The sequence below is a fragment of the Rana temporaria genome, chromosome 10 (assembly GCF_905171775.1).
Source record: "Rana temporaria chromosome 10, aRanTem1.1, whole genome shotgun sequence".
In the NCBI taxonomy this organism is placed as follows: domain Eukaryota; kingdom Metazoa; phylum Chordata; class Amphibia; order Anura; family Ranidae; genus Rana; species Rana temporaria.
This window is the reverse complement of record NC_053498.1, coordinates 144,968,040-144,988,335: the sequence shown is the minus strand read 5'-3', so window position 1 is coordinate 144,988,335 and position 20,296 is coordinate 144,968,040. Positions and strand designations below refer to the sequence as shown.

The following is a 20,296-nucleotide window of genomic DNA, read 5'->3' as shown; positions in this document are numbered from 1 at the left end:
ACCTCCCACAGTGCCCCCCAACCTCCCACAGTGCCCCCCAACCTCCCAGAGTGCTCCCCAACCTCCCTCAGTGCCCCCTCAACCTCCCACTAGGGCTGCGCATCTTCACTCGTCTCACGATTCGATGCGATTACGATTATCAAGTCCACGATTCGATTCGATTCGGCGATGCATCACGATGCATCACGATTACCGACGAGCTCTCACTTCCGCTTGGGCCGCCTAGGTGGCCCTTCCTCCCCGCAATCTTCTGAGACACATCACAGGTTCCAGAAGATTGCCCAGCTATGCAGGACAGCGCAGTGAGACATGTACACCTGGCTGTGAAGCTGCAAGCTGTCACAGCCGGATGCTCACAGAAGTATTGCCAGCGCCGTGGACAGAATGGAGTGTTCGGGTGGCAACATCGCTGGATTGTGGGACAGATGAGTGTCTTTTTATTAAAAGTCAGAAGATACTTTTTTTTGTAGCTGCTGACTTTTAATGTGTTTTTTTTTACTGAACTCTGCTTTTAAATAAAAATAACCTCACTCCCTTAAAGTGGAGTTCCACCCAAAAGTGGAACTTCTCCTTTAAGCACTCCTCGCCCCCTGACATGCCATATTTGGCATATCATTTTTTTTGGGGGGGGGTCCTCTTTTTAGTGGGACTTCCTGTCCTGGCTGCCTAGGTGACTCCTTCTGTCGCCCTAGGTGGCCCCTCCATGCCAGCGATCTTCTGGGACACAGGTCCCAGAAGTTTGGCTGGCCCAATGGCAGATCACAGTGCGCGCCTGGCCATGAAGCCGTAAGCTATCATGGCCGGGTGCCCACAGTAGATATGATGGCATTGAGGAGAGGAGCGGGGAAAGGTATGGGGCTCTGTGCGGTCGCATCGCTGGACCGTGGGACAAGTAAGTGTCGGTTTAATAAAAGTCACCAGCTACACTTTTGGTAGCTGCTGACTTTTACTAAACTAAAAAGCGGTGGAACTCCACTATAAAAAGTGATTAGTGCACTACAGGGTACAGGAATATACAAATGTGGCTGCTGGGAGGTCTGGAGGGATTATAATTCACAGCAAGTTCCCTGTACTGTCTGTGTTGAAATTTGAATGTGAAAAAAAGGGGAGGTACAGCGCAAAAAACTAATGTAAAAATTGAAAACCTGCACATGAGGCGCAGGTTGATATGTTAGTGGTAATGAATTGATGACACTAGAAAAAACAAATATATATAATCAATGGTTATTGGATGTAACATATGAAGGATAAACCCAATAATTATGACATATAGCTGGGAAATCTTCAGATAGTGCAAGAAAAAATTCTCTCAACAATACGTGCCAAAAGATGAAAATCATTTAAAGAAATCCAAATAAATATGGTGACGTATGAGTGGGTGAAAAAAATCCACAAATAATGATCAAGTGAAAAGCTGTTGAATTATGGGTTTATCTTTCATATGTTACATCCAATAACTATTGATTATATATATGATTATACCATTGATTATATACTGGCAACATAATTCAACAGCTTTTCACTTGATCATTATTTGTGGATTTTTTTCACCCACTCATACGTCACCATATTTATTTGGATTTCTTTAAATGATTTTCATCTTTTGGCACGTATTGTTGAGAGAATTTTTTCTTGCACTATCTGAAGATTTCCCAGCTATATGTCATAATTATTGGGTTTATCCTTCATATGTTACATCCAATAACCATTGATTATATATATTTGTTTTTTCTAGTGTCATCAATTCATTACCACTAACATATCAACCTGCGCCTCATGTGCAGGTTTTCAATTTTTACATTAGTTTTTTGCGCTGTACCTCCCCTTTTTTTCACTTAGCTTTAAATTTGTATCTATAATTTTTGGTACCTGGCAGCACTTTTTCTGTATTCTGCGCAGTGTTTTTTTCTACTAGAAAAAGTTTTTCCTGTGTTGAAATTTCCCTGACTTCCCAAGTTCGCACATTCCAGCACACTAGGAGTTAACACAATGGAATGTGCAAACTTAGGACACCAGAGAAATGTCAACATAGAGCACATGGAGGAGGAGAAAGAATACTGCTGTAATTAAGAATCCCCTATTTGCAATACATGCCGTTCTAAACCATTTAATGGCCACTTCTGCATGTGCTGTTTAAAATATATACAGTGAGCTTCTCATACCTTCGTTTCTGTGTGTGTGCTGCTCTCTGTATTTCCGCACATGTGACTGTCCTGTCTGGCCCGCCTCTCACCACTCGTTCTCCTCTTTCCCGACTTCAGTGGGAGTTCTCAGCCCCGCCCACCGACTGTACTATAGCTATCAGATGAGAAGAGAGGCGGGCGGGGCTGAGACGTAGGAGCTGAGAGGCGGGCCGGAGCTAACATGAGAGGATTCCGGAATATACAGACAGCAATATAAGTATGAAACACTGTGTATTTTAAAAAGTACATGCAGCAGTGGCCATATAGTGTATTATAGCGGCATTTAATGCAAAATGGGTATTTTATTAGACGCGCTCGGAGCGATCTCCCGGGAGGGGCGGGGCAAGTCGGGATGACGTCACCCGACATCGATTATTGGGGCCACATGCATCGATGCCGAATCGGGGGCCCCCGAATCGCGATGCATCGATGCATCGATTATATTCAACACCCCTACCTCCCACAGTGCCCCCCAACCTCCCACAGTGCTCCCCAACCTCCCTTAGTGCCCCCTCAACCTCCCACAGTGCCCCCCAACCTCCCACAGTGCTCCCCAACCTCCCTTAGTGCCCCCTCAACCTCCCACAGTGCCCCCAACCTCCTTTAGTGCCCCCTCAACCTCCCACAGTGCCCCCCAACCTCCCACAGTGCCCCCCAACCTCCCACAGTGCTCTCAGCCCCCTCCATAAACCTCATCTCCTACAAGGCTACCAAGTCTTCTTCAGATTCCCCTAACCCCCTCCACAACTTATTGTGGTGTGTGTATAAACTTTATTTTTTATAGTTGTGGCTCAGAGAATTTTGGAAGAATGTAGCGTGTCTTGGTATATCTCCCAACTCTCCCTGATTTTGAGGGACTGTCCCTCTGTCCCTCATTCCTCCTCATTTGTCCCTCATTTTGGTCTGATCTATAGAGTTGTATATAAAATGCACTATTTAGCTTTCAAAAAGTATTTCCCAGCGCTAAACCTTTCATCCAATTTCTAAATTGCTGCATTTGTAAAAGCCAATATAAAGGAATAGTAGTGATTAAAAAAAAGGACTTGTGGGTTTAATCAATCTTTTTCTGTACAATTATTCTTTAAGGGGGGTGTGGCAGGGTGTGTGTCCTATGCCTGCACACTTTTGCTAATAGGTGTCCCTCATTCCCATCACAGAAAGTTGGGAGATGTGTATGCCTTGGTCACAAAAAAGGTTGAGAGCCACTAGTGTGACTATTCTCCCTGCAGTTAGGAAAATGACCACTAGATGGCAGACACACACCACTAATAGGATTTTGGAATGTTTGCAGTCTGTATGAAAGAAAGTGGAGGACACAACAAATCTGCTGAACTGTAACAGGTCAGGATTTCCATACTGTTTCGGGGTATCTCTACCTAATGATGGGGGGGGGGGCTGTATCTCTAATAAGAATAACCTTTAAAAACTAAAAGTACTTTTTTCATTTTAAATTTGCTCCCTTTTGGTCCTTTAACCACTTAAGACCCGGACCTTTAGGCTGCTAAAGGACCCGGACAGTTTTTGCGATTCGGCACTGCATCGCTTTAACTGACGATTGCGCGGTCGCGCGACGTGGCTCCCAAACAAAATTGGCGTCCTTTTTTCCCCACAAGTAGAGCTTTCTTTTGGTGGTATTTGATCACCTCTGCGGTTTTTATTTTTTGCGCTATAAACAAAAATAAAGCGACAATTTTGAAAAAAATTCAATATTTTTTACTTTTTGCTATAATAAATATCCCCCAAAATATATATAAAAAAAAATGTCCTCAGTTTAGGCCGATACGTATTCTTCTACCTATTTTTGGTAAAAAAATATCGCAATAATCGTTTATCGGTTGGTTTGCGCAAAATTTATAGCGTTTACAAAATAGGGGATAGTTTTATTGCATTTTTATTTTTTTAATTTTTTTGACCATTGTCATTTTCACAGCAAAAAATGCATTTAAAGCGGTAGTTCACCCTCACTGACTTGATTTTACCATCGAGACAGGCATTGTAGCGCGAGCTACAGTATGCCTGTCCCGATTTTTTTAACCCCGGACTCACCTTGTAATCGTACATTGTAGATTTCGGCTCCCGCGGGGAAAGGGCGTGCCTATGGAGAGGGAGGATAATTGACGGCCGGCCCTGGCACGTCACTCTCCCCGAAGACAGCCGGAGTAGGTCTCGGCTCTTCAAGGCGCCTGCGCACAGGCTATGCGCAGGCGCCGTGAAGAGCCAAGCCTATTTCGGCTATTTCCGGAGAAGCGTGACGCGCCAGAGCCAGCCGTCAATCATCCTCCGTCTCCATAGGCACGCCCATTCCCCGGTATCTTCGATGTACGAGTACAAGGTGAGTACGGGGGTAAAAAAATCGGGACAGGCATACTGTAGCTCGCGCTACAATGCCTGATTTTATGGTAAAAGAAAAAAAAATTTTTTTTGCGTTGATAGGGTGAACCCCTGCTTTAAAACGCACTGATTACTGTGGAAATGACAATTGCAGTTTGGGAGTTAACCACAAGGGGGCGCTGAAGGGGTTATGTGTGACCTCATATGTGTTTCTAACTGTAGGGGGTTGTGGCTGTAGGTGTGACGTCATTGATTGTGATACCCTATATAAGGGAACACACGATCGATGATGCCGCCAGAGTGAAGAACGGGGAAGCCGTGTTTACACACAGCTCTCCCTGTTCTTCAGCTCCGGGGACCGATCACGGGACTCCAGCGGCGATCAGGTCCGGTCACGGTCATTTGGCCAGATGTGTGGGGACGCCGGAGCCGATCGGAGCCGTTCGGCGCTGTTTGGAATCACTCTAAAATACTCCCTTTTCCCGGGGGTTTCCGAGGGCTGCTGAATGATCTCTGAGTATTTCTCAGTCTCTCCGGCGCCCCCCCCCCCCTCCTTTGGCCACATGCGGTATTGCATGCCATAGAAGTCAATGTGGAACAAATTATTTTCCTTTCCATTAACTACTTGCCGACCTGCCGCCGCAGTTCCACGGTGGCAGGTCGGCTCCCCTGCGCAAGAGCCTGTACAATAACGTCTGCTCTCTTAGCGCCCCCCGCTCGTCCCTGGCTCCCGCGATTGCTCGTTACAGAGCGAGGACCGGGAGCTGTGTGTGTAAACAGCTCACGATCCTGTCAGGGGGGAGAAATCCTGACCGTCTGTTCATACAATGTATGAACAGAAGATCAGTCATTTCCCCATGTCAGTCCACCCCCCCCCCTACAGTTAGAACACACCCAGGGAACATACTTAACCCCTTCCCCGCCCCCTAGTGTTAACCCCTTCACTGCCAGTCGCATTTTTATAGTAATCCAATACATTTTTATAGCACTGATGGTCCCAAAAATTTGTCAAAAGTGTCCGAAGTGTCCGCCATAATGTCGCAGTACCGAAAAAAATTGCTGATCGCCGCCATTAGTAGTAAAAAAAAATATTAATAAAAATACCCCCTATTTTGTAGACGCTATAACTTTTGCCCAAACCAATCAATAAACGCTTATTGCGATTTTATTTTTTTTACGAAAAATATGTAGAAGAATACGTATCGGCCTAAACTGAGGAAAAAAATATTTTTTATATATTTTTTGGGGGATATTTATTATGGTAAAAAGTAAAAAATATTCATTTTTTTCAAAATTGTCGCTCTATTTTTGTTTATAGCGCAAAAAATAAAAAACGCAGAGGTGATCAAATACCACCAAATGAAAGCTCTATTTGTGGGGGAAAAAGCACGCCAATTTTGTTTGGGAGCCACGTCGCATGACTGCGCAATTGTGAGTTAAAGCGGCGCAGTGCCGAATCACAAAAAGGGGCCAGGTCCTTAACCTGCATAATGGTCCAGGGGTTAAGTGGTTAACTTCTATGGGGAAACTCGCTTTGATATGCGAGTGCTTTGGATTACAAGCATTCTCAGGGAACGGATTATGCTCTGAGGTTCCACTGCATAAGGGATTTACTGGCAGAAAAAAAAAACGGTTTTACCATCCAAAGTTAAAATTACAACAAGGGAAGAAGATTTAATAGATGGAAAGAAGAAACAATTACTGAAGGTCCTTTTTAATGGCAGGATCACCTGGTTAAAATAAAGGGGAAAAAAATGTGTTAAAAAAAGAAAACGAATGCAGCTACTACATTCTGGACCAGTAAGCTGCAATTCTATTCTTTTGGTTAAGAGACACTATGGGGCTGATTTACTAAAACTGGAGAGTGCAAAATCGAGTGCAGGCACAGAAGCCAATCAGCTTCCAGGTTTTTTAGTTAAAGTTTAATTGAGGAAGCTGAAGATAGAAGCTGATTGGCTCCCATGCACGACTGCACCAGATTTCTCCCTCTCCGGTTTTAGTAAATCCCCCCCCAGTATGAACCAGAATCAGACCCCTGTGATCTGTTTGTCTATACTTGGTAATGGTTGTCACCTTTCAGTTCACTTTATTATTTGTACAGAATGGCTGGACATTCACTCGGGATCCATTTCTCTTTTCAGGGCGGAGTGAAAGTCTTAATTACGGGGCCGTGGCAAGAGGCCAGCAATAACTACAGCTGCTTGTTTGATCAGATCTCAGTGCCTGCATCTCTAATACAGCCCGGTGTTCTGCGCTGCTACTGCCCAGGTAAGTCTCACCTGTCCTATGGAGTCATACGGGAAACCTACACTTCATTCTACTTCATGTCTGCTTCCGGGGACTCTCCATCTCTTCCATAGGTATCCATAGGTATAAATAATATTGTGTAGAGTCATGGGCCCAGATTCTCGTAGAATTGCGTAAAACTGGGCGGGCGTAACGTATCTGATTTACGTTACGCCGCCGCAAGTTTTACAGGCAAGTGCTTTATTCACAAAGAACTTGCCTGTAAAGTTGCGGCGGCGTAGCGTAAATCACCCGGCGCAAGCCCGCCTAATTCAATTAGCCGGGTAGGGGGCGTGTAGCATTTAAATTAAGCGCGTTTCCGCGCCGAACGTACTGCGCATGCACCGTCCGTAAAATATCCCAGGGTGCATTGCTCCAAATGACGTCGCTAGGACGTCATTGGTTTCGACGTGAACGTAAATAGCGTCCAGCCCCATTCACGGACGACTTACGCAAACAACGTAAATTTATAAATTTTGACGCGGGATTGACGGCCATACTTAACATTGATTGCGCCTCATATACCCAGGGGCAACTTTACGCCGGGACAAGCCTAACGTAAACGTCGTAACTTTACTGCGTCGGCCGCGCGTACGTTCGGGAATTTGTGTATCTAGCTAATTTGCATACTCGATGGGGAAAACGACAGAGGCGACACCTAGCGGACAAAAAAAAAATTGCATTTAAGATCCGACGGTGTAAGAGCCTTACGCCTGTCGGATCTAATGGATATCTATGCGTAACTGATTCTAAGAATCAGGCGCATAGATACGACGGCCCAGATTAGGACTTACGACGGCGTACATGGTGTTGCGCCGTCGTAAGCCCTTTGAGAATCTGGGCCTTGATGTCCGACCTGCGGGCGGAGGAGGGCCAAGGGTCTTTAGATCTCAGCCGTCTTTAGTGGGAACATTGATTAAGGAATTGCATTGATCGCTACTTTGCATTGATCGCTACTAGCCTCATGTCAGGGGCGTACATACAGAGGTCTCAATTGCGACCCTGCCCCATGTTCTAGGGGGCCTGTGTGACCCTCTGTACACCTGGATAGGAGGGGCGGCAAGGACGACAAATAGTGGTGAAATTAGACATGTGCAATTCGCTTACGGTGGAACCTCGGATTGTGAGTAACGCGGTTAACGAGCGTTTCGCAATACGAGCGCTGTATTTTGAAAAATCCTAACTCCGTTTGCGAGTGTTGTCTCGCAAAAAACTAGCAGGATTCAGGCCAAACGGTGTGCAATACCGCATTTGGCCTGAGGTGGGGGCGCCAGAGCCGAGTGGAGCCGAACGGTGCCGATCGTAGCCGAACAGTGCTAATTGTAGCTGATCGGCGCAGTTCGGAAGGACTCGAAAATACGACGTTCCTGAGACTTTCCGAGGTTTGCCGATGTCAGCCGAGCTGTCCTCGGGCCTTTCCGGCTGTTTCCGAGGCTCTCCGGCGCCCCCCGCCTCTGGCCACATGAGGTATTGCATGCCATTGAAGTCAATGCGGAACAAATTATTTTCGCTTCCATTGACTTCAATGGGGAAACTCGCTTTGATATGCGAGCGCTTTGGATTATGAGCATTCTCTTGGAACGGATTGTACTCGTAATCCGAGGTTCCACTGTAGATTCAAATTTTTTTATTAACGAATTTCAACAAATTTGTTAATTCAGAAATATCAGAATTCCCAAATTTTCGAATTGTCACCTTCACTGGACCAATGATCTTCAGGTTGGGATATTCCCAGCCCTGCAGCCGCCCGTTTACAAGGAGCTGCAGGGTGGGGAAGGCCCCGTCCACTGATGATGGGCCCAGTACAGGGGACAGCTTCCTGGTAGACTCACTCAGGTGGGTTTGGACGGGGATCAGAACACACCAGAGCTCATCCTTGGTTAAGAGATTTCACTGATGGAACATCCAAGGCATATAAGAATCCAGGGGGCCAACTCATAAAATACTTTTGGGTGGACTGGCCCTTAAAAATAATCCAGGTTTCTTGGAAGACTACATCATGGCAGAAAGAACACAGCAACTGCCAGCAATGTAATACAAAAGCACCACTGATATAGCCGGCCAGGTGCTAGTCTGAGGGGCAACTATCTCCTGGAAGGATGAGCTAAGGTTTGTGGGCAACTGTTACATGACAGCAGGTTGCCAAACTTGTCGGCTGGGGCCATGGAGTTCCCCACCCAGCAGTTTTACATGGCAAGGGTATAGGGATGCTGGTTACATCCATGACCTAATATGACCAACAAAGGGGCAGGGATGCTGGTGACATCATTAATATAAAATGCTAACAGAGGGGCAGAGATACTGGTGACATCATTGACTTCATATGGCCAACAAAGGGGCATGGATGCTGGTGACATCATTAAATTACTTTGGCCAACGAAGGGGCAGAGATACTGGTGACATCATTGATATAAAATGGCCAACAGAAGGGCAGAGATACTGGTGACATCATTAATATAAAATGCTAACAGAGGGGCAGAGATACTGGTGACATCATTGATATAAAAATGGCCAACAGAGGGGCAGAGATACTGGTGACATCATTGATATAAAAATGGCCAACAGAGGGGCAGAGATACTGGTGACATCATTGACTTCATATGGCCAACAAAGGGGCATGGATGCTGGTGACATCATTAAATTACTTCAGCCAACAAAGGGGCAGAGATACTGGTGACATCATTGACTTCATATGGCAAACAAAAGGGCATGGATGCTGGTGACATCATTAAATTACTTCAGCCAACAGAGGGACAGAGATACTTGTGACATCATTGACTTCATATGGCCAACAAAGGGGCAGGCATGCTAGTGACATCATTAACCTATTTCGGCCAACAGAGGGGCAGAGATACTGGTGACATCATTTACCTAATATGGCCACATGGCCATATTTGGACAATGTATTTGATTAAATATCACCATGTAGCCTTTAGGTCAATGATGTTACTGTCATCCCCACCCTGTAACTGCAAATAACAAAGGGTCGGGATCCCAGTAACATTATTGACCTCATATGGCCAACAAAGAGGTGAGGATGCTGGTGACATAATTGACCTAATATGGCCAACGAAGCATTGGGGATGCCGGTGACCTCATTGACTTAACATGACCATTTGGCCATATTGGGTCAATTATGTAACCGGCATCCCTGCCCCCAGCTGCATGTAATGAAGGGGTTACTAACGTAGCAGAGGGGATGCTAGAGACATAATTGGCCTAATATGGCCAACAAAGGGGGAGGGGATGCTGGTGACATCATTGACCTAACATGACCACATGGTCATATTTGGACAAGGCCATTGACCAAATATTTGGCGATATTAGGTTAATAATGTTTCTGTCATCCCCACCCTTTAACCGCAAGTAACAAAGGGTCGGGGATGCCACTGACATTATTGACCTGTGACAGTATTGGTATGATATCCCTGTCAAAGATTCCCTTCTTCCATAAGAACGTCACCCAATATTCCACTAGGAGGAATATTCCTGAGATCGCCCATTAAGCCACACATTAGTCCAGGCTTACTGCTAGAACAAGACAGAGTTTAATGTTATAACACACAGCTTATATGTAATTTCCAAAACTGTTACAATGACAAATCTCCGCCCCCCTCACACTGGGGCTTCCATACAGATGATTAAGCAGACACGACGGAGCCGATGCTGAAAACACATTTTCTTTAGACAATGACATCAATGACGCTGATTACTAGTTGTACTGAATACATTAACTAGACAGCTCGACCCCGCATATAGAGAGATAATTACCACAATGGAGCAATCAGAACAATTAACACAAGCCACTTAAACACAGATCTCCTTCACACAACACAATAGATCAATTAACCTTTAGAAATAGTGAGGGGACATTAGCACTTCAATAACCTGTTAGCCGAGGACAGAATCACACAGGGCAAGCAGGGAGAATTAAACTGAGACATATAGGCAATTGCATCACATGACCTAATATGGCAAACAAAGAGGCGAAGATGCTGGTGACATTATTGACCTAATATAGCCAGCAAAGGGGCAGGGATGCCAGTGGCATCAATGACCCAATATGGCCAACAAAGGAGTGAGGATGCCGGTGACATCAATGACCTAACATCACCATTTGGCTATATTTGGTCAGTGACATTGTCCAAATATGGCCTTGTGGCCATATTAGGTCAATGGTGTCACCGGCATCCCTGCCCTCAGCTGCACATAACAGAGGGGTTGCTGGTGACATCATTGGTCATATTAGGACAATTATGTCACCAACGTCCCTGCCCCACAGTCGAACGTAGCAAAGGGCCGTAGATGCCGGTGACATCATTGACCTAGTATGGCCATATTTGGTAATGACATTGTCCAAGTATGGCCATGTGGTCATGTTAGGTGAATGATGCCAATGTATTCCCCGCTCCCCAGCTTTGTGAAACAAAGGGGTTCCTAATATAACAGAAGGGATGCTGGTAACACCACTGGCCCAATATGGCCAACCAAGGAGTGGGGTTGCTGGTGACATCATTGACCTAAAATGGTCATAATGGGGGGGATGTTGATGACATCATTGGCCTAATATGGCCATATTTGAACAATGTCATTGACCAAATATGGACATGTGGCCATATCAGTTGTTGTCATTGGTGTCCCTGCCCCACAGCCAAACATAATGAAGGGGTGTGAATGCCGGTGACACTATTGATCTAATATGACCACATGGCTTTATTTGGTAATGACATTGTCCAAGTATGGCCATGTGGTCATGTTGGGTGAATGATGTCAGTGGATTCCCTGCCCCCAGCCTTGCGTAACAAAGGGGTTACTTATATAACAGAGGGGATGCTGTTGACACCACTGGCCCAATATTGCCAACAAAGGAGTGGGGTTGCTGGTGACATCACTAACCTGATATGGTTATAAATGGGGTGGGGGGGGGGGATATTGATGGCATCATTGGCCTCTAATATGGCCATATTTGATCAATGTGATTGACCAAATATGGACATGTGGCCTTATTAGTTCAATGATGTCACTGGCAACCCTGCCCCACAGCCGAACATAATGAAGGGGTGTAAATGCTGGTGACACTATTGACCTAATATGACCACATGGCCTTATTTGGTAATGACACTGTCCAAGTATGGCCATGTGGTCATATTTGGTCACCAGCATCCCCACCACGTTGTTACCTGTGGCTGTGGGATGGGCAATTCATGATTGGGGCGGTGACTTGCTGTCATGTGACACGGGTTCTGCCCAAACCTTGGCTCCTTAATCCTCGCAGCTTCTACACTTGAGGAGAAAAGGTTCTTCAGAACTCAGGCTTTTGCGGCATATTTGTATCACAACGAATGATCTATTTGACAATTGTTTGTAATTTCATTTAAATCTTACCTATCAACATTTTTCGTACTGTCTGGATTCGCCAGTTTTCACCAAGCTCAGCGACATTCACCAGCATATAATGTATTGGTTTTCACAGTTGATTGGCTAAGAGAACATTTGCTGATCTTTTTTTAATGAGGGTCTTTTCCTTAAAATACCGTGGCCCGGATTCACGTAGATGTGCGTATCTTTGTGCGGGCGTAACGTATCCTATTTACGTTACACCTCCGCAACTTTTACAGGCAAGTGTCGTATTCTCAAAAGAAAGTTGCGGCGGCGTAGCGTAAATAGGCCGGCGTAAGCCCGCCTAATTCAAATTGTGAAGAGGTGGGCGTGTGTTATGTAAATTAACCATGACCCAACGTGATTGACGTTTTTAGCGAACGGCGCATGCGCCGTCCGTGGACATATCCCAGTGTGCATTGCTCCAAATACGCCGCAAGGACGTATTGGTTTTGACGTGAACGTAAATTACGTCCAGCCCCATTCACAGACGACTTACGCAAACGATGTAACATTTTTAAAATTCGACGCGGGAACGACATCATTACTTAACATTGCGTACGCCTCATATAGCAGGAGCAACCTTACGCCGGAAAAAGCCTAACGTAAACGACGTAAAAAAATGCGCCGGGCGTACATACGTTTGTGAATCGGCGTATCTACCTAATTAGCATATTCCTCGCGTAAATCGACGGAAGCGCCACCTAGCGGCCAGCGTAAAATTGCAACTAAGATACGACGGCGTAAGAGACTTACGCCGGTCAGATCTTAGTCAAATCTATGCGTAACTGATTCTAAGAATCAGGCGCATAGATACGACGCCGCAACTCAGAGATACAATGGCGTATATGGAGATACGCCGTCGTATCTCGTACCTGAATCTAGCCCCTAGTGTTAAGAAATGCCCACACTCATCCTATGTGCACACACCACAGCAAAGTGATATTATGTGAAATCTACGAGAGATGTGTGCAAAGAGGTGAGAAGTGCGTTCAGATCCAGGGGTGCAAAGTGCACAGAATTAGTCAGATTTATCAATGTTTCTTCTTATAATCCCAGTAATACAATGTGATGTGTAATATTTGTGTGTGGGAGTTCATAGAAGTCTGAGCACAGGCTCATGCCAATGATAAGTGTATGTACACAGAGCAGGGTGCAATACTTGATATAGCCACATGATGGCAGCAAGTGAGCAGTGTACCGACTGCGACTGCTATGTATCTCCAAAAGTAAATGATAACATTTTAGAACAGTTTTCCTTCTATCCATACACTGACCTCTAAAGTGAGTTCTCCCACAAATAGTTTTTGTTTATAATAACATAAAAATAACAATTTAGTTATTTAGAACCTTAGTCCCAACCTGTGGCCCTTTGGCATCTTTGTGCTGCCAACGGGGCCCCTGCAGACTCTAATTTGTGTTTGCCTATTGCCCTGGTAGAAAAGTTTCTAGCAGTCTCATGTAATATGTCTCCAGTCAATGGCTTTCTCCTGAAGCATGCCTGCAGTCTCCAGCATCTCCTATAGCATGTTCACAGTCTCCGACAGCCTTGTATCATGTCTGCAGTCTCTGACCATCTCTTGTATCATGTCTGCAGTCTCTGACCATCTCTTGTATCATGTCTGCAGTCTCTGACCATCTCTTGTATCATGTCTGCAGTCTCTGACTATCTCTTGTATCATGTCCGCAGTCTCTTGCTATCTCTTGTATCATGTCTGCAGTCTCTGGCCATCTCTTGTATCATGTCTGCAGTCTCTGGCCATCTCTTGTATCAGGTCTGCAGTCTCTGACCATCTTTTGTATTCTCTCGTATCATGTCTGCAGTCTATGACCATCTCTTGTATCATGTCCGCAGTCTCTGGCTATCTCTTGTATCATATCTGCAGTCTCTGGCCATCTCTTGTATTAGGTCTGCAGTCTCTGATCATCTTTTGTATCACGTCTGCAGTTTCTGACCATCTCTTGTATCATGCCTGCAGTCTCTGGCCATCTCTTGTATCATATCTACAGTCTCTGACCATCTCTTGTATCATGTGTGCAGTCTCTGACCATCTCTTGTATCATGTCTGCAATCTCTGACCATCTATTGTATCATGTCTGCAGTCTCTGACCATCTCTTGTATCATGTCTGCAGTCTCTGACCATCTCTTGTATCATGTCTCAAGTCTCTGACCACCTCTTGTATCATGTCTGCAGTCTCTGACCATCTACCATCTCTTGTATCATGTCTCAAGTCTCTGAACATCTCTTGTATCATATCCCAAGAATCTGGCCATCTCTTGTATCATGTCTGTATTCTCTGACTATCTCTTATATCATGTCCACAGTCTCTGACAATCTCTTGTATCATGCCTGCAGTCTCTGGCCATCTCTTGTATCATGTCCACAGTCTCTGACCATCTCTTGAATCATGTCTGCAGTCTTTGACCATCTCTTGTATCATGTCCGCAGTCTCTGACCATCTCTTGTATCATGTCTGCAGTCTCTGACCATCTCTTGTATCATGTCTGCAGTCTCTGGCCATCTCTTGTATCATGTTTACAGTCTCTGACCATCCCTTGTATTATGTCCGCAGTCTCTGGCCATCCCTTGTATCATGTCCGCAGTCTCTGGCCATCCCTTGTATCATGTCCGCAGTCTCTGACAATCTTTTGTATCATGTCCACAGTCTCTGACAATCTCTTGTATCATGTCTACAGTCTCTGACCATCACTTGTATCATATCTGCAGTCTCTGGCCATCACTTGTATTATGTGCGCAGTCTCTGACCATCACTTGTATCATGTCTGCAGTCTCTAGCCATCTCTTGTATCATGTCTGCAGTCTCTGATCATCTCTTGTATCATGTCTGCAGTCTCTGGCCATCTCTTGTATCATGTCTGCAGTCTCTAGCCATCTCTTGTATCATGTCTGCAGTCTCTGGCTATCTCTTGTATCATGTCTGTAGTCTCTGATCATCTTTTGTATCATGTCTGCAGTCTCTGGCCATCTCTTGTATCATGTCTGCAGTCTCTGGCCATCACTTGTGTCATGTCTGCAGTCTCTGGCCATCTCTTGTATCATGTCTGCAGTCTCTGATCATCTCCTGTATCATGTCTGCAGTCTCTGACCATCCCTTGTATCATGTCTACAGTCTCTGACCATCCCTTGTATCATGTCCGCAGTCTCTGGCCATCACTTGTATCATGTCTGCAGTCTCTGGCCATCTCTTGTATCATGTCTGCAGTCTCTGGCCATCTCTTGTATCATGTCTGCAGTCTCTGGCCATCTCTTGTATCATGTCTGCAGTCTCTGACCATCTCTTGTATCATGTCTGCAGTCTCTGACCATCTCTTGTATCATGTCTGCAGTCTCTGACTATCTCTTGTATCATGTCCGCAGTCTCTGGCTATCTCTTGTATCATGTCTGCAGTCTCTGACCATCTTTTGTATTCTCTCGTATCATGTCTGCAGTCTGCAGTCACCCTATCACCCCGGAGGGTCTGTGTGATTTCTATGACAATCGTTGTTGCTGTGCCTCTATACAGAAGAGATATCGCCCTCCACAGTCGCCTCCCAGGGAGGACACCCAGGACAGCTCCCTCCATTAGGTGATCCGGTAATGGGTCGGAGAGCCTGCCCCATAAATCACCACTGGGGTGGAGCAGCTGCAGCCCTTGTCTCGGGTTTTTCTATTGAGGTTATGGTTATAGCTGAGAGGAAGCAATTATCCATGTAAAAGTGACATTAGAGCCACATTACCGCATGCAAACACGAGGAGGAAATGCTCGCAGACTCTCAGATAGAAATTACTGCGCAGTCCTGCAAGTGGAAAACAAAATTAATTTCATATTATGTGTATTGATTTTCCAGTGCGATGCCCAAGGAATGGAACGCGCCTCGCGCTCCGAAGACCTAAATTAGAACTCCACCAAATTTGCACATTAGCCGGAGTGGCTGCATGGAAATGACATGGGGGGGGGGAGGGGGGTGTATAAGTGATAGAATGTTCCGTGGCTTTCGGTACCGTCGCCAGTCATTATTAACCACTTGCCGACCGCGCTATAGCCGAATGACAGCTACAGCGCGGGTGGCTGGTTCTGGGACGCCGTCCTATGGTGACCTCCCGTGATCGCGCCCGCTGCTGGGTGTGGGTGGTGCGCTCTGTGATTACAGTGCTGATCATAGATCGGGGTAAACAGACAATCAAAACTACAGCTCTTTACCATGTGATCAGCTGTGTCCAATCACAGCTGATCATGGAAGTAAATAGAAACCGGTTATCGCCATTTCTTTTCTCACGCTGACAGCATGAGGAGAGGAGAAGAGAGCCGATAACCGGCTTCTCTAAAAGGGACATCTACCGTGATAATCAGGGCATTTATTATCAGTCCAATCAATGCCCACCAGTGCTGCCAATCAATGCCCAACAGTGCTGCTAATCAGTGCTGCCAAGCAGTGCCCATCAATGTTGCCAATCAATGCCCACCAGTGCTGCCAATCAGTGCCCTCCAGTGCTGCCAATCAATGCCCACCAGTGCTGCCAATCAGTGCCCACCAGTGCTGCCAATCAATCCCCACCAGTGCTGCCAATCAATCCCCACCAGTATTGCCAATCGATCCCCACCAGTGCTGCCAAACCGTGCCCATCAGTACAGTCCAAACAGTGCCCACCAGTGCTGCCAATCAGTGCCCTCCAGTACTGCCAATCAATACCCATCAGTGCCCACCGGTGCTGCCAATCAATCCCCACCAGTGTTGCCAATCAATACCCATCAGTGCCCACCGGTGCTGCCAATCAATCCCCACCAGTGTTGCCAATCAATCCCCACCAGTATTGCCAATCAATCCCCACCAGTGCTGCCAAACAGTGCCCATCAATACAGTCCAAACAGTGCCCACCAGTGCTGCCAATCTGTGCCCACCAGTGTTGCGATTTTAAAGCCCACCCATGCTGCCAATCAGTGCCCATCAGTGCTGCCAATCGATCCCCACCAGTGTTGCCAATCAATCCCCACCAGTGCTGCGAAACAGTGCCCATCAGTACAGTCCAAACAGTGCCCACCAGTGCTGCCAATCATTGCCCACCAGTGCTGCCAATCAATGCCCACCAGTGCTGCCAATCAGTGCCCTCCAGTGCTGCCAATCAATGCCCACCAGTGCTGCCAATCAGTGCCCACCAGTGTTGCCAATCAATCCCCACCAGTACTGCCAATCAATCCCCACCAGTGCTGCCAAACTGCCCATCAGTACAGTCCAAACAGTGCTGCCAATCTGTGCCCACCAGTGTTGCGATTCAAAGACCACCAGTGCTGCCAATCAGTGCCCATCAGTGCTGCCAATCAATCCCAATCAGTGTTGCGAATCAATCCCCACCAGTGCTGCGAAACAGTGCCCACCAGTGCTGCCAATCATTGCCCACCAGTGCTGCCAATCAGTGCCCACCAGTGCTGCCAATCAGTGCCCACCAGTGCTGCCAATCATTGCCCACCAGTGCTGCCAATCAGTGCCCATCAGTGCTGCCAATCAATTCCCATCAGTACATTTCAAACAGTGACAACCAGTGCTGCCAATCAGTGACCACCAGTGCTGCCAATCAATTCCCATCAGTGCTGCCAATAAGTGCCCATTAGTGTTGCCAATCAGTGTCACATATCAGTGCCACCTATCAGTGACCATCAGTGCTGCCTATCTGTGATTTGTCATTCAAAGTGGGACAGCGCTGAAAGCTGAAAATCGGCCTGGACAGAAAGGGGGTAAAAGTGTAAAAGTAGATTTGGATTGAGTAGAGAAATGTTAGGACATCTGGGAAACCTTATGGTGGCCATATAAGCTTCATTAAATGAAAGATTTATTTTCTTCCCTTAAGAATAATCAATTTACAGTCAATGACACATTTTATTGATATACCACACACAGAGAAGTTTGATCAATAGTTAAAATACAATCATAACTTCTGATCAATAATTATCGATTTATATCTTTGTTTCTTCGCGTAATCTCCCGGGCTGGGACAAGGGGTGGGCAGGAGGAAGCAGTCGCCCTGACACCACATGCTCCAGATCAATGACTGGCAGCCGTGGCTTCCTGTCTACTCTGACAGCCACTGCTGTCTACACTGTGCCCACGCTCTGCCCTGTCCGCTCACAGCTGACGCAAAATACACCGCGCATGCGCAACTGATAGAAAGCAAGCCATTAGCAACGCACGTGCAGTACACCAGAGGCGGCTCTCTAATTACGCAAAGTAGGCGGTTGCTCCAGAGCTTAGTAAACGAGTGGAAGCTCTGCTGACTTTCATCATCCAATCACATGCAAGCAAAAATTATGTTTTTTTTTTTTTTTTCTTGCACGTGATTGGGTAATCTTTGCAAATTGAAGCCTTACCTCCTTTACTAAGCTCTGGAGCAACTGCACATGCAGAGTGCAAAGTCTATTTGCCTTTAGTAAATCACCCCCTTAATGTCAACCGTGGTCAGCAGGAGAAAGAGAGCAGAGAATGGGCACAGGGCGGTACACGCATTCTGCGCCATACATAAGCAGTGGGGGAGGGGGTGCAGTCCCACATCCATGCCCTAGGCGCTGGACGGGTCTGTCCCCGTGAACGTTCTACAGTCTGATCAATCAAACTGCAATTATATATTTATGAACAAAGTATCTCAGTGCTGCTGATCGATGGGAAACAATCAATCATTTTTCGTCCTGACTGATCGACTCGGTTTGATGGAATGCAATGCAAATCAAGTCAGAATCAATAGGAAGGTATGACTACTCAATTGTTTGAGGATTCAATCGTTTTGAGTTACTCATTGGTTAATAAAATCAAAGCATATATGGCCACTACTTACGGATAAAGCGGAACTTCAGTAATTTTTTCATCTTCCCATCTATTAAATCTCCTGCCCTTGTTGTTGTTTTAACTTTGGATAGTAAAAAAAAAAATTCTGCCTGTAAATACCTTATACAACCCACTTCCTGTTTCCTTATACAACCCACTTCCTGTTTCCTTATACAACCCACTTCCTGTTTCCTTATACAACCCACTTCCTGTTTCCTTATACAACCCACTTCCTGTTTCCTTATACAACCCACTTCCTGTTTCTTGTCCGGTCATTAGCCTAGGCTTACGACATCATGCACAGCTCTCTCTCTCTCTCTCTCACTCTTGTGAGAGTTTGCCAGGAAGATGAGTCATAAGAGGGCCAGTGAGAGCTGCACGGCAAATTCTCACCGTACACTAGTAGGTAGATTCAAGTACATCTGCCTAAACTTGCGGCGGCGTAGCTTAGCCTGTTTAGGCTACGCCGCCGTAAATTAGCTAGGCTAGTAATGATTCTCAATATACTTGCCTGCTAAGGGTGCCGAATTCAAATGTGTTGGAGGGGGGCGTGTTTGATGGTAATGAGGCTTGACCTTACGTTTTTTTTACGTTTTTTACTAACTGCGCATGCGCCGGGCGCCTACATTTCCTAGTGTGCATTGCGGCTACGTACGCCGCACGGGCCTATTGATTTCGACGTGGACGTAAACTACGTAAATCACTATTCACGGACGACTTACGCAAACGACGTAAAAAATTTGAATCTCGCGGCGGGAACTGCGGCCATACTTTAACATTGTTATTCCACCTAATAGGTGGAATAACTTTAGGCCTGCTAATGCCTTACGTAAACGGCGTAAATCGACTGCGGCGGCCAGGCGTACGTTCGTGAATCGGCGTATCCCCTCATTTACATATTCTACGCTGACCACAATGGAAGCGCCACCTAGCAGCCATCCAAAATATTGCAATCTAAGATAGGACGGCGGAAGCCGTCGTATCTTAGATATGTTTAAGCGTATCTCTGTTTGAGCATACGCTTAAACATAAGTCGGCGTAGATTCTGAGTTAGGTCGGCTTACCTACTGATAAGTCGGCCTAACTCCAGCTGAATCTACCTATAGGGCTGTGTAGTTTTTCTTTAAACTAAACCCGAACACTTTAGCGGCGCACAGCAAATATTTTTCTTTTTTAGTATACACTATAGGATTGTAGCAGACCTGGGACACCTTTGGGCGCTCCAAACAGAATGATAATGTGGCATGCATAGTGTCCCCCCTCGCCCTCCTATTAGGCCCTGTGCTGAGCCACATTCCTGT

General features: G+C 46.1%; 1 protein-coding gene across 8 annotated transcripts in view; it reads left to right on the top strand.

Moving 5' to 3' along the window:
• CAMTA1 (calmodulin binding transcription activator 1) overlaps positions 1–20,296 on the top strand; it is a 1,702,014-nt gene that overhangs the window by 1,489,635 nt on the left and 192,083 nt on the right. For all 8 annotated transcript variants that reach the window (XM_040326489.1, XM_040326487.1, XM_040326491.1 and 5 more), the window contains one exon: positions 6,656–6,782. In XM_040326489.1, coding sequence (XP_040182423.1) covers positions 6,656–6,782 — 127 coding nt within the window. The remainder of the gene's footprint in view (positions 1–6,655; positions 6,783–20,296) is intronic.